At 33.3% G+C, this 16,041-nt stretch overlaps 1 protein-coding gene across 3 annotated transcripts in view; it reads left to right on the top strand.

Moving 5' to 3' along the window:
• Positions 1 to 16,041, top strand: part of PCDH15 (protocadherin related 15) — a 721,184-nt gene that overhangs the window by 471,948 nt on the left and 233,195 nt on the right. For all 3 annotated transcript variants that reach the window (XM_074374029.1, XM_074374028.1, XM_074374030.1), the window contains exons 11-12: positions 2,358 to 2,564; positions 14,969 to 15,103. In XM_074374029.1, the coding sequence (XP_074230130.1) occupies positions 2,358 to 2,564; positions 14,969 to 15,103 (342 nt within the window). The remainder of the gene's footprint in view (positions 1 to 2,357; positions 2,565 to 14,968; positions 15,104 to 16,041) is intronic.

Genomic DNA, 16,041 nt, shown 5'->3' with positions numbered 1-16,041 from the left:
AATCGCATAGAGGCTAAGAATTTGGACTCTGGAGATGGATTTGTGGTTAGTACATCTGAAACACCCCAAAGAGGATAAAATACATAGCAGCAGTCCAAAAATATTAGTCATATTAACAACAAAACTAATGTTAGGGAAATAACAGACGGAGCCTTTACATATGTTATTTTTAAAGATATGGGGAAATCAGTTGTTTCCATAGATCTAATTTGGGTTTATTTCTCTTTCTGTTGGGTCACTTTGTTTCCATCATGCAAATAATACATGTTTTCCTGGCTTCACAGCTGGCAGTAAAAATTAACAACGTATGAGCTGAATATAAAATATGAGCTTCTTTCATTGTTATGCAATTTGCTTTTTGTTCTCCCCTCACCATCCATAAGTTGTGTGTGTTTATTGGAGGAAGGGGACAAATTATAAAATTTGTGGCGTTTCATAACATTATTAGTATGTCCAGGATATAACCTAACAGCTTTTAGAATAATTAGATACAAAATTAAGGGAGAGAGAAAAAGTCCTGTTCAAAATGACTTGCATATTTGAGCTGCTCCTGCTTCAATCAGATCAAGGTCATGGGTTAGAAACCCCATCTGGGCCAGTTAGTTTCATACAGTGTCAGGTGGTGTTTTCTAGTCATATAGGCTGTTCCTTTCACCCTGGTCAACTGTGTCCAGGAAGCTTGCTGTATGTCACAGAGTAAACTCCTGGAAGAACATCCATGTCGCAGCACAAATTAATCACAATCGCTGGATGTAGAAAGAGCTTATCCATACTGATGGTGTCAGGAGCACATATGGTTATGAGTGTGGGATACATAATTTCAGAAAAGACCTTATTCTACTACTATTGTCTTTAATGCAGAGCAGGGGCTCATAAACATTTTGTGCCATGTACAAATGGAACATTTAGTAGTCTGCTCTCAGATGCAAATGTAAATACATAAACTAAATAACATTGTAAAGGAAATCTAATTTATTGAAATAGAGTTATCAAAATACTGAGAAACAAAGATAAGTTGTTTTTTTAAAAAATCAATGCTTTGTATAACATTTCACAATAGGTTTATTAATTACCATAATTTCAATGTAGTGATTAGCATAAATGATATTTCAAAATATTTTCAATATTAGTAATAATATGAAGTGATTTTTCTTGGGTCAGACACACTGGTACTGCCAAACATCACTGTGATTTGTCCCCTACACTCTCAATTGATAAAAATACTGAATTACAACTAGGAAAAACTGAAAAAATTATCTTCTGGAGGCCCAAGATGGAACAATCAGAGATACCTACCTGAACTACGTACAGATTTTAATGGCCAAAGGTCATTGTTTCATCTAGAAAAGAACTCCAGGATTTAAAATAAAATATTTCACTTTTACTCTGAGTTGATATCAAAATAGAACTATTGCAACAATTGGGCAAACATATCAATAAAAGTTTTTACCTATTTCAATATATGTATTATTGAATTATGTCAGTGGTTTATTCTACAGTTTGGAAGAGATTTTCTAGAAGTTCAGTTGTGATAAAATCTTCCCTTAAATAAAAATTTTGGATTGTTATATAGTAAAATACATTTTTTAAAAAACTAGAAAGTCAAGGGTTGGTGTTTATTATTCATAATATGACCATGTGGAGATTTCCTGAGAAAATTTATTGGAATCTAAATTGTCATCAATTTTTAAAAAATTGAATAGGAGAGAAAAACAAGAAAACAAACATATTCCTAATACATGAATATTAATTTTACCTGAATAATGTATTTATGATTAAATAATATTTGAATTTCCATAGTTACTAAAATATTTTTTTGAAATTATCTCTATCCCATATAAAATTCTCTTCAGGACTTTCAGGGACAACAAAAGTAGCCTTAATCTATTAATTTTATATAGAATTATGAATTATTTGGGTATTGAATTATTAGTGTAGAATGAAAAGACATGGAAGAGACAAAAATAAGCACAATACTTTCTTATGAATCTTTTCTCTGTTTTTTATTTACCTATTTTATTAGCAACTCACTCAATTGTCGTTACTTATTTTTGTCTAACTGTATTTAAACATAGTTATTCCTTCTAATAATATGCAATGACAGATATAATAGTTCATTTGCAGCAATTTTTTTTAATATACACTGGGTTTGAGGACAGTAAACCAAAAAATTGATGAAGCCTCTTTGGACTTCCATTTCTTCATATTTTCTAAGGATCCTTTAACTTTAAAGCAGTTTGTCTTTCTATAATAATATCTGTTCAGAAAGGAAACTCCTATATATGGTATGAAAAATGACACTATGTAATGTTCCCATAACATATAATGTTTTAACCTTTTTTAAAATTATTTTTTAGGCTGAACAGGACAATGGCCATCCTCTTCCTGCTTTTGCCAGTCTACATATTGAAATACTGGATGAAAACAATCAGAGCCCATATTTCACAATGCCCAGTTATCAAGGCTATATCCTGGAATCTGCCCCCGTGGGAGCAACTATCTCTGACAGTCTGAATTTGACCACTCCTCTAAGAATTGTAGCTCTGGACAAGGACATAGAAGATGTAAGTTAAATATAAATTTTGCTCTTGTTTTGTTAAAACATCTCTCGTTATGTCAGTAGGAAATATTACAAAGACATGGTTGCATGAGTATAGACTAGAGAACAAAGTCAGTATATATGAGACAGTCTGTGTAGTAATTCAATTCCATATCAAGGACTTTTTTTTTTTAAGTATGTTTGAATTCAGCAACTGTTCTCTTTCAGTTTACAAATATTTAGTATAAGGAAGAAACTGAATGTTTTACTTGCAGTTTGCTAAAGTACCAGGGCAATCTTTTAAATTAATATGGGTTGAAAACTATATAATTACTGTCAGGGAAAAATAATGACATTACACAGTAAGTATAAAACATCATGAAGGCAGCTCTGGAGTGTGATTTGGGACTTTTCTGATGTTATGTTATTAAAGAAAACACATTTGGGGGCAGCTGACGTGCTCACATGTCTGCCAGTGGCTTTGTTGATGCAAATACTCTTCCATTCCACACATCATTGTCCTCTGTTTTTCTGGCACTGACATTAGCTAAATGAGTGGGAAATTGTCCAGGCTGGGCAGGTCAGAACATTTTACCCTCAGCCAGAGTGACTGCTGCAAAGAGTGGACAGAAAATCTTTACCAGTCCAGTCAGAGTCCAACCAGGAATTGAAAGGATTAAAAAAAAAATTGCCGCTGGAAGACTTCGACATCATGTACTAAAGAGGTGGAAGTGAATCTGAAGCCATTGTAGCTAAGTTTCCTGACATCATGGAGAAAATCCATTATCTGTGGGAGAGAATGAAACCTGACAGAAACAGTCATTGAGGAGTCCTGTTGAGTTCCTGTTTTTTGGATTATAATATCCCAGAGCTATACTAATCCTTAAAGATTTTCCTTTTATTCTGACCTACCACAGATTTTCCCAAATATATGTATTTTTAACATGCATTGAGTCTGATTTTTGTCACTTGCAATTTTAAAAGTCCTGGCTCAGCAGTTTCTCCCTTTTCAATGGCACTGTCTGATAAAACTTTCTATGATGGAAGAAATATTCTGTAGCAACACTGCATGGTCCAATATGGTAGCCACTAGTCCTATATGACTATGGAGCACTTGAAATGTAACTAGACTGAAAACATGATTTGAACATTTTCTTTAATTTTAATTAATTTGTATGTAAATGGTCACATGCCACTAATTGGATAACACATCTCTGGAATGTCTCCAAAATCTCATTACATGGAGTTTTGTCATTGGATTTGTAAATTACAAGGGCACTTCCAGATTTTTTTTTCTCTTTCTACAAAAAATTTGTAACCCTTAGCAGAGACTATGGCAATTCATGTGTGTTCTCCACTTCTTGCCAGATGTTTTATTTTACTCTTTATATCTTTCTCTGCTTTCTTTTATTTTTTCAACTTACCTTTTTTTTTCTTCTTAATCTCTCCCATTTTCTTTCATCACATGTTTTAACAATAGCTAACTTACACTGAGTTCTTTTTTTTAACATTTTTTATTGATTTATAATCATTTTACAATGTTGTGTCAAATTCCAGTGTTCAGCACAATTTTTCAGTCATACATGAACATATTCACACTCATTGTCACATTTTTTTCTCTGTGACCTACCATAACATTTTGTGTATATTTCCCTGTGCTATACAGTATAATCTTGTTTATCTATTCTACAATTTTGAAATCCCAGTCTATCCTTTCCCACCCTTCACCCCCCTGGCAACCACAAGTCTGTATTCTATGTCTTTGAGTCTATTTCTGTCCTGTATTTACGCTTTGTTTTTGTTTGTTTGTTTGTTTTTGTTTTTGTTTTTTAGATTCCACATATGAGCGATCTCATATGGTATTTTTCTTTCTCTTTCTGGCTTACTTCACTTAGAATGACATTCTCCAGGAGCATCCATGTTGCTGCAAATGGCATTATGTTCTCGGTTTTTATGGCTGAGTAGTATTCCATTGTATAAATATACCACCTCTTCTTTATCCAGTCACCTGTTGATGGACATTTAGGCTGTTTCCATGTTTTGGCTATTGTAAATAGTGCTTCTATGAACATTGGGGTGCAGGTGTCATCCGGAAGTAGGGTTCCTTCTGGATACAAGCCCAGGAGTGGGATTCCTGGGTCATATGGTAAGTCTATTTCTAGTCTTTTGAGAAATCTCCACACTGTTTTCCACAGTGGCTGCACCAAATGGATTCCCACCAGCAGTGTGGGAGGGTTCCCCTTTCTCCACAGCCTCTCCAGCATTTGTCATTTGTGGATTTTTGAATGACGGCCATTCTGACTGGTGTGAGGTGATACCTCATTGTAGTTTTGATTTGCATTTCTCTGATAATTAGTGATATTGAGCATTTTTTCATGTGCGTTTTGATCATTTGTATTTCTTCCTTGGAGAATTGCTTGTTTAGGTCTTCTGCCCATTTTTGGATTGGGTTGTTTATTTTTTTCTTATTGAATCATATGAGCTGCTTATATATTCTGGAGATCAAGCCTTTGTCGGTTTCATTTGCAAAAATTTTCTCCTATTCCGTAGGTTGTCTTCTTGTTTTCCTTATGGTTTCCTTTGCTGTGCAGAAGCTTGTAAGTTTCATTAGGTCCCATTTGTTTGTTGTTGCTTTTATTTCTTCTAGGAGAACATTTTTGAAATGTATGTCAGATAATGTTTTGCCTATGTTTTCCTCTAGGAGGTTTATTGTATCTTGTCTTGTTTAAGTCTTTGATCCATTTTGAGTTGATTTTTGTATATGATGTAACGGAGTGTTCTAGCTTCATTGTTTTACATGCTGCTGTCCAGTTTTCCCAAGACCATTTGCTGAAGAGACTGTCTTTATTCCATTGTATATTCTTGCCTCCTTTGTCGAACATTAGATGGCCAAAAGTTTGTGGGTTCATTTCTGGGCTCTCTATTCTGTTCCATTGGTCTATATGTCTGTTTTGGTACCAATACCATGCTGCCTTGATGACTATAGCTCTATAGTATTGTCTGAAGTCTGGGAGAGTTATTCCTCCAGCCTCTTTCTCTTCAGTAATGCTTTGGCAATTCTAGGTCTTTGATGGTTCCATACAAATTTTATTACGATTTGTTCTAGTTCTGTGAAATATGTCCTAGGTAATTGGATAGGGATTGCATTAAATCTGTAGATTGCCTTGGGCAGTGTGACCATTTTAACAATATTGATTCTTCCAATCCAAGAGCATGGGGTATCTTTCCATTTTTTAAAGTCTTCTTTCATTCCCTTCATCAATGGTTTACAGTTTTCTGTGTATAATTCTTTCACCTCCTTGCTTAGATTTATTCCCAGATATTTTATTACTTTGGGTGCTATTTTAAAGGGGATTGTTTCTTTACTTTCTTTTTCTGTTGATTCATCGTTAGTGTAAAGAAATGCAACTGATTTTTGAACGTTAATTTTGTAACCTGCTACCTTGCTGAATTCTTCAATCAGCTCTAGTAGTTTTTGTGTGGACCTTTTAGTGTTTTCTATATATAGTAACATGTCGTCGGCATATAGTGACACTTTTACCTCTTCTTTTCCAATTTGGATCCCTTTTATTTCTCTCTCTTGCCTGACTGCTGTGGCTAGGACTTCCAGGACTATGTTGAATAGGAGTGGTGATAGTGGGCATCCTTGTCCCAGATTTTAGTGGGAAGCTTTTGAGTTTTTCACCATTGAGTATTATGCTGGCTGTAGGTTTGTCATATATAGCTATTATTATGTTGAGATATGTTCCTTCTATACCCACTTTGGCTAGAGTTTGATCATAAATGGGTGTTGAATTTTATCGAATGCTTTTTCTGCATCTTTGAGATGACCATTTCCCTTTCTCTTGTTGATGTGATGTATTACATTGATTGATTTGCGTATGTTAAACCACCCTTGTGTCCCTGGGATGAACCCCACTTGATCATGATGTATAATCTTTTTTATGTGTTGTTGGATTCTATTTGCTAAAATTTTGGTGAGGATTTTGGCGTCTATGTTCATCATTGATATTGGCCTATAATTCTCTTTTTTTGTAGTGTCTTTGCCTGGTTTTGGTAGCAGGGTGATGGTGGCTTCATAGAATGAGTTTGGGAGTATTCCCTCCTTTTCAATCGTCTGGAAGAGTTTGAGAAGGACTGGTATGAGTTCTTCTTTGTATGTTTGGTAGAATTCCCCGGTGAAGCCGTCCAGTCCTGGACTTTTATTTGTAGGGAAGTTTTTAATTGCTATTTCTGTTTCCTTTCTAGTGATCGGATTGTTCAAGTCATCAATTTCTACTTGATTCAGTCTTGGTGGACAGTATGTTTCCAGAAACTTGTCCATCTCCTCTAGGTTATCCAGTTTGGTTGCATATAGTTTTTCATAATATTCTCATATAATATTCTATATTTCTATTTTATTTGTTGTAATTTCTCCATTTTCCTTTCTTATTTTGCTAATTTGTGCTCTCTCTTTTTTCTTCTTTGTGAGTTTGGCCAGAGGTTTGTTGATTTTATTTACTTTTTCAAAAAACCAGCTTTTGGTTTGGTTGATTTTTTCTATGGTCTTTTTAATCTCTATTGTATTTATTTCCTCCCTGATCTTTATTATTTCCTTCCTTCTGCTGCCTTTTGGGGCTTTTTGTTCTTCTTTTCCTAATTCATTCAGGTGGTGGGTTAAATTGTTTATTTGAGATTGTTCTTCTTTTTTGAGGAAGGCCTGTATCGCTATAAACTTTCCTCTTAGCACTGCCTTTTCTGTGTCCCATAGATTTTGAGTGGTTGTGCTTTCATTGTCATTTGTCTCAAGGTATGTTTTAATTTCAGCTTTGATTTCCTCATTGACCCATTGTTTTTTCAATAACATATTGTTTAATCTCCATGCTTTCCTTTTTTTCTCCTTTGTTTCTCTGTTGTTGATTTCCAGTTTCATGGCATTGTGGTCAGTAAAGATGCTTGAGATAATTTCTATCTTCTTAAAATTGTTGAGGTTTCTTTTGTGCCCAAGTACATGATCAATCCTGGAAAATGTTCCATGTGCACTTGAAAAGAATGTATATCCTATTTTGGGGGCGTGTAATGCTGTGAAAATATCCAGCAAATCTAGTTTTTCTATTGTATTATTTAATTTCTCTGTGCCTTGTTTATTTTCTGTCGGGAAGACTACACTGAGTTCTTAATATCTGCCAGACAACATAGTAAATGCTAACTTGCATTAAGTCCCTTAAATCTCACAGCAAACATAGTGGATGCTATTTCTCATATTACAGAAAGGGAAACTGAAGCAATTTTAAATGCCTTAGTCTGATCACAGAGTTAGTAAATGTTGAAGTTGGACCTTAGCCAAGGTCTATGGAAAATAAAGTCATCGATTTTAATTACTAGTCTAGACAGAACCTCTATTTTATATAGTCTGACTGTAGTCTGACCGTGATAATACTATATAGACTTTCTTCCTCGGAAAGTGCATATACATCTTTTCACATCCCAGACCAAGGGGTTTAGGGATCTCCTGAAGTTTAATGGGTTTAATGAGTCACAGGACATTTAGTGAATACTGCCTAGAAAATTCACAGAGTCACCTTAATAAGTTTTATCCAGGCAACGGTAATAAATTTTATAAGACTGGTGATATCCCACAAATTTTGTGTGGATTTTATTTCATTTCTTCAGTTTGCATGCATAATCATACTTTAAGCAGTGACTAGTCAATTTGGAAATTTATAACAGTTTAAGTCACACCTTCATGAACACAGTGGTTAGCACGAGCTAAATCTTGAGGGAAAAAATGTAGTTTTAGTTTTTCCATAATAGCAAAATTTATGTATTTGTATTTTCTTGGTGTATTTATATTATTTAGTGGTTGCATAGTAAGCCCTATGCTTGCTTGCGTACATTCTAACTTTTCTGGACTGTCACTCACTTTAAAATTACAGATGTTAAAATTGTGTCCTAAGGGACTTTTTAAAGAACAGTGAAACTTCAAGGAATTGCTGAGTTGGAGTGGCGTGAGCGCCTGGGTGGGAAACACTACTTAGAATTTAGCTCTTGGAGATTTGCAATTCAGTTAGCCTGTTAAAATACTCTGAATGTTTCCAAGGGGTGGGCAGCACACTGTGGTCCTTAAGAGTTTGTGCTTTGGAGTTAGATAGCCCTGGGTTTCATATTCATTTGACTATGTGATAGCTGTATAATACTGTGAGCCTTATATTCACCTATTGGCACCTTCTGTTCAAATGCCTATGATCCAAAAATGTATTTATGGCAGCATTCACTGCTGCCTTGGCCTGCTTCTTCACTGGAGCTAGTGGGGGTGGGGAGGGAGAGAAAACTTCCCTTAGATGATGTGACGTACATGGAAAGTAGCATAATTAATGTTTCATAGAAATGTCAAATAATTAAACAATGCATATCTGGCCATTTGTTTATTATTTAGATCCATCCTCTTTCTAAAATTATCTGCAGTGAATAATTGTCATTAGGTGTTTAGAAAGTGAACAAGTATATCTAATCCCTGGTGATAAAATTTTCTAAAATATCATATACAACTTCAGTATATCTGTACTTTAATTAAGTCCATAGAATATTAAACACAGTTTAATACAACCTCCTCTGCTATGAGAAATGTTCTCTTAAAATCTGTTCTTCAGGAATTGATGTAACACTTCATTACTCCACTCAAGCTTGAAACGTAGGCGTCATCCTTGACTTTTGTTTACTCATGGCAACTAAGAAATCTTTAAATCCTTCCTATTTTGTCCTCTGAATGTTTCTTGACTCTCTTTTCTTCTCTCCACAATGTCATTTGTCTTTTATCAGAATTGCTTCCTGATCTTGTTTCCATTTTTCTTGCTCAGTTCCATCTTTCACTCAGCCACTAGAGTGACTTTTTCAGAAGCTCAAATCTGACTATATCACGCTCTGCCTAATACACTTTTGTAACTTCCTGCAGAAGACATTTCAAGCTCATGTGCATGGCTTTCTATTACTTGATACCTGAACATTTATGCAGCCTCATTTCTGAAACTTCCTGATTCACCTATTACATTTAGCAACTAGTAGTTTCTCACATTATGCCAAACTACTGCTTATCTCATTACCTTTGTTAAATTTTCTGTTTTGAAACCTTTCATCTTCCATTACACAAGCTGGCTGAGATAACGTATGTTTGGAATTCAGCTCAGGCATCCCCTCATTTAAGAATCTTCTCTAGACTAAGCATTCTCTCAGTTGAGTTGCCTGTCTCTTTTTGGTGCATTTCTCTAACACTATACTTTCATCATTGTATGTGTCTTTTCCCCTCATTGAATTTAAATCCCTGGAGGATAGGTCCTAGATCTTAATAACTTTTGTATCCTGAAGATCTAACACAGTTCCAAGATCTTAGTTCTGGTGATTGTTTAATGAACTAATCAGTTCAGGCATGAGTAAAGGAATGAGGATGTCTGACACATGCATCAATAATTTCAGCGAGATAGAATTAACTGTTTTACAATATGGCCCATTCCATGTTTGGACAACTGATTCCTAGAACGTTCTTCATCATATTGAGCTGAAACTAGCATTCTTGTAACTCAATCACTATTTCTTATTCCTGTCTTCCATTTGCCAGCACACAGAATAAATCTTTGGATTAGTCATTAATATGTTTGAAGGTGAATTTATGTCCTTATGAATCATATTTTTTTCCAGGCGAAGTATTGTTTATTTTTAAAAAGTAAAATATATATTGATACGTTATTTTAAGATCTGTATTAACAAAAGAAAACTTCAAGGCCCTTTTAGTTTGTAAGCGAGAGTTTTACTACGTGGTAAACTCTAGCAGTTTTTGTGTCAGAATTAGTGACATTAATCAGCCTAGGGATAAAGGATTTAAGAACAATGACAAAGACACATCAGCTCATACAGGTATTAACAACAGAAATGGAGATAAAGCACCAGGCATGAAAAGAGAAGTTGTCACGGTAGGAGTTGGTCCTGGAGAGAACAGCTGTGTCACAGGGCAAATGTCAAAAAGACAGACTTGAATCTGTTTGTCCAAAAATTAAGTTGTTTTCTTTCTTCAGTTCAGTAGGAAGTAAGACAAAATTTTAGAAATAGTAGCAGAGATTTGTGGTTCATGGTATTATTAATAGTGCTGATTTTGAGTCAGAAGGAATCTTAAGGGTAGCAGTAAAACTGAAAAAAGTAAACAAAAACATTTGTACTAACGTTCCTTTCCTATAGATATATAGATGTCTCTCTCTCTATATATATATTATATATGAATCACCTTCATGTTTTTCCAACCATTCTTACATCATAGTTTCAAAATAGCCCAGGATATAGGTAGAGCAGGTAATTCACAAGAGGCATGTCTGAAACCATCAGGTTTTCAGTGGCAGAACCACTGAAAGTTGACTACTTAGTTCTGGTTGTATAAAAAACAAAACAAAACAGTGAATAATAATCAACAGGGGTTATGCATTTGGCTTGTAGAGAAACAGTCGTTCACTTTTATATTCTATCCCTGGATAGTGTTACTGTTTCAAAATAAAGGTATTTTTGAAATTTAATACAATACCCCCTTAAAGATATAATGTCCTTACATGCTGTATGAATATTGTTATGCTGTCATATATATAGTACGATATGTCAGAACACTAAGGAAAAAATACATTTTGGAGAAAGTTGTTGATTTAAATATACTGGAAAATGGTTTTGATTGGTTCATGGTTTTTTACTAGTGTACATTTGTATGCCATATGTATATTTGTGGTCATTTATATTTATATTTTTTAATTTAATGTTTAATTTGCATATAGGTTCCACCTGGTGGAGTTCCTGTAGGTATTAGGTGTTAATTTGTGTTTATTCTTTTGTTGATTGCTGTGGTTCATTTCCTTGCTCTTTTTCCTTTCTGCTTAAAAAAACAGGCAATTATTTCACTATCACTTATACAGACCTAAAACTATTAAATATACATCTAATTCAAATTTATTTAAATTATATTATCAGTTATAGTAGTATGAAATTGAGTAGAATCCAAACTGCATGTAAACTTAAAGATTATTTTTAAAACTTTTTTAGCTCATGAAACATTAATAATTCATCACCACATTCTTTCAGAAAGATTCTAACCTTGGGGTCAAACCCTTTTGAACAAGGTACTTCAGAGAACTACTGTCAAGTAATTCAAATAGGCAGATGAGATTAAATTTTTTGTCATTTTCTTGTTATGCTTTGTAATCTATATATATGCACTTAAGTATGCTTATATATGTGAACATATATATTTCTGTGTTGTATGTGCATATATATGAGGATGCATATAATATACTGTGTGTGTGATATCATATTTTGATTCTCATTGGACCCAAAATTGGTTTCAAATTCAATAGACTGTCATATTTGAACATATTTCTTCTAGGTGATTGGATCTCAAAATTTTACATTCATGTGTTATTTTCCCTTTGCATTTGTTTATGTGTTTACTTTTGCATTCTTTTTTTTCTGTTCTGTGAGTGAATATCAGAGTTTATTTTACCCTCCCAGAAAAAACTACACAAATCAATGAAGTAATATGCTATACTTTTAGTATATATTGATGTATAATTTAGAATAAAATATTATTATCTTATATTGGTGGAGAAAGATTGTTATATTAATTAGCCCTTTGTGTACATATTGATTTAGAAAACTAGTATTTTAAATAAATTTATAGACACAAGGACTGTGTAAAATCTACTCTCCCTATTAGAATAATAAAGAATTATCTTCCATTTAAACTTATAATACACCACACCTGAAACTAGTAACATCCTTATAAATACCTCTCAGTTATTAAACTTTGAGTGATAATTGGCTGAACATTTCCAAATCTGCCTTCTTAAATTCTTATACTTAAATACCCAAGCATTCACCAATAGCATGGTGAATCTAGAAATTAAAAAGTTACTATTTTAAATATTAATGCACTTCAAAATTTTTATTTTAATTGGAAATTAACTGGACAAATTAGAATGAGCTGTAATGTGCCATGTACAATGCTAACTTTTTTTTTTGTATAAAACAATCTGGGAAATGTTATTTTAGTCTTTAGTTAGTTACTATAAAAGGACTTGAAGTAGAAATAATTAAATTGTCAAAAGGTCTTTAATGTTTCTGATTATCAAATAGGAAAGTCTGCTTATGAAGTCCTGGTTGTGTGTCATCTTCAAATGGGAAGCACTTGACAATGAAAATCTTGTTGCTTTCATAAACTGGTAAAATAAACTCTGTGGTTTGTGACACAATTATGTTATACAACAGTCACATATCTATACACTGGTTTACAACCCAGCACTCATTGCAGTATTTCACTATCACAATACCTGACATTAAAAAAAAAAACAACTTTAAGTCTGTGGTGAGTATATGAATGAATATACCTAACAAATTTACTAACAGAGGCTGCAGTGTAAAGGAAGAAAAGAAATTGAGAGAGGATTAGTTATAAAGGAAGTAGAGAATGATTGAAGGATTTGAACCAAGGGTAAGAAGTAAATATTTGGTAAGCAAATCACATAGCAAAACTTGCTCAGCTCAGATTACTTGTAGTGTGAACATATGAGGAAAGGATGCTGTGTTCATTGGCACCATCGTTGGTACACTCAGAAAAAAATACATGAATTTAAAAGCCTAGTGATTTTACCTTGATAAGTAAAATAAAGGATAAATGCTAAAAAAGGGCAGGCACCTGTACTTATGATAATTTTTTATTAATTGAAACTGCATGCTAACATTTGTGATTATTAAAAAATAATTGAATTTCATTGCAATTGGCTCTAAAGTACAACAAAATAAGAAGCATCCCTAAAGTGTGGTTCAAAAATACATTTTTAATATAGATTTTATAATTTACTGTTTAAAATAATTCATTTAACTTTTTATTAACTAACATGTTTGATTAAACAAAATACCCCATTTCCTAGCCATGCTGAGCATTTGGGATCATGACACTGAAATCAAAACAGCTGAAATGCCTCTTGGAAAATATTAGTGTAAAGCCTCTTGACTTTTTACAATGCTTAACAACTATGATTATTTTATAACAAATGGACCAAAGAAATGATCATCTATAATATTATTTTTTTTATTGTTCCCGGATAAATGTATCACACTGACCTCATATCAAAATCATGGACATAGAAGCTACCATAATATAGCTAAATAATATCTCCTAATGAGATATTGCAAATACAGAACTTGTGTCAAATTCAAATGAAACCTTTCATTTCAAAGTTATTTGAAATATACACATACTGAAACTGTAAGCAGATTCATAGTTTAAAGTATCTTGTGAATCAAATCACGGCCACTTTTTAATACAGTCATGTGTATTTCAACTTTCTCACATTTACATAGAAATTTTTAAGATGTGAGTTCTAATTTTTTTTCAAAACAATGCCCTCAGCCTTTGATTATCAAACTCAAAAAATAATCTGTGATATTAAATCACATTTCATACCGTAATATTTTAAAAGTTGCCATAATCTGTAAAACGCCTTACCTCCCTCTTTCATCCCTGTTCCTATTTTTCATAGCCTTCCTGGTAGTCCACCCTGTCAGTGTTCTGCTTTTAATTTGCCTGGCCTTCCTGTTTCACTGTGCAGACACCAATCCAAGCCTTCCTATTTTGTCTTTGTTCTTTCTCTGAATTGCAGAGATTAATATCTTATCTTTCAGGGATGGCAGTAAGATTGTGAAGGATTTTCAGTGCCTCATTAATTACCTCTGTTTTGAACTTTTTCAATCCCTTCCTTTTTTGTGTATATATCATTTTTTCCTAAACCCTTTTATCAGACACATGTGGTCAATTCGTATATTTTATATCTAATCATTTGCAATTTTAATTAAAATAAATATTATGTTTCCCCTTGGAGAGTCTTTACAGCATTAAAATAAGAAACAACAAGCACACTATTTATAGGCAATGAATTATACATAACCAATTTTATTTCTATTTTACATTAAACATGAGAACAGGATAGTAATATGCATATGTGCAATTTATAGTAACGAAGTAATTGTAAAATTCTACAGCTAAAATTCTGGGCTCCAATTTCCTATTCATGCGTTTGTTTCTTATTTCTTGAGTCGAGTGAAGTTCTGGAAAATATTGATAAATAATCAATAAGAATGTATCCATTTGGACTTTTTTCTATTTTATTCTTCTTCCTACTATTGTCCCTTTATTCACATTAATTATACTAGTACTTATTTAAGTGTCTTGTTTGCCACAAAATGAGTAATTGTCTTTGGGTAGTTTAGTGCGATTATGACTAAGTATCTAGTTAAGTCTCTTTTCTTTAGAAATTCTTAATACAGTTATGTATATTTGTAATAAACTTGAAAAATTACTTTCTAGGTAATGAACTAAAAGCTGCATTATTTACTTAACATTTAAAATAATGGTTTTTTTTTTTAAAGACAAAAGACCCAGAGCTTCACCTTTTTCTAAATGATTACACCTCAGTCTTCACCGTCACGCAGACTGGTATCACTCGCTACCTCACCTTACTGCAACCGGTGGACAGAGAAGAACAGCAAACTTACACCTTTTCGGTAAAGTGATTTTATATGTGTCTATATATATATGTAAGTATATATATGTATGCATGAGAAAGAGATGTCTGCTTAAAACTGAAAAGGTCAATGATTTGAAAGGAAAAAGGCAGTATTTTCAAGCAATAGCATAGAGAATATCAGTAATAATTTCTTCACATGCATTTTGTCTGTTTTGTGTTCCTAAGTTTGTGTAGTTTTACTACCATTTTTTTTTCCAACAGAAGAAAAATAAATTTTGAGCTGAGAACAAGAAGATGGGAATCTCATTCCTCACCATCCACTCATGATAGACTTAAATTGAGACATTATAAACTGGAATCAACAAAGTAAAGAATTATTTTCTAACATTAACTAATTAACTAATTAATTTTTGTTATTGCATTTTAAATTTTGTCATAGGGCTAGGCCAGTGGTTCTCCCTGGGGATGATCCTGTACCACCATCACCCTCATCCCGCCCTTCCCCAGAGCCACTTTGCAATTTCTGGTGACATTTTTGGTTGTTACTTCTATGAAGAGGTGCTGTTGGCATGCTGCTTGACCTCTTATGAAACACAGAACAGACCCCCCAACACAAATTATCTGCCCAAAATGTCAATAGTACTAAGATGGAGAAATCCTAGTTTAGGTTAATCAAGGGAAAAGTATCAAGAGCTAGAGAGAAAGAGAGAGAGGATTATTTAAGCTGTGATGTTAATAGTTACCATGAGACAGAAATATATACTATATGACTAGTAGGGTTGATAGGTGAATAGAGGTAAAATGGGAGTTATTATCCAAATTCCTGAACTAGATTTTATTCAAATATAACAGAAAAATGAGCTGATAGAAAAGTACAGGTAATGGAACTTATATAGGAGTTCTTTCCAGAAAAGGTCACACAGCAGAACGAGAACTTCAAGAACACCTAAAGTCCACAGTTAAATTTTAGATACA

This window comes from Camelus bactrianus, chromosome 11 (assembly GCF_048773025.1).
Source record: "Camelus bactrianus isolate YW-2024 breed Bactrian camel chromosome 11, ASM4877302v1, whole genome shotgun sequence".
NCBI classification, from domain to species: Eukaryota; Metazoa; Chordata; class Mammalia; order Artiodactyla; family Camelidae; genus Camelus; species Camelus bactrianus.
This window is presented reverse-complemented; position numbering and strand designations above follow the sequence as displayed.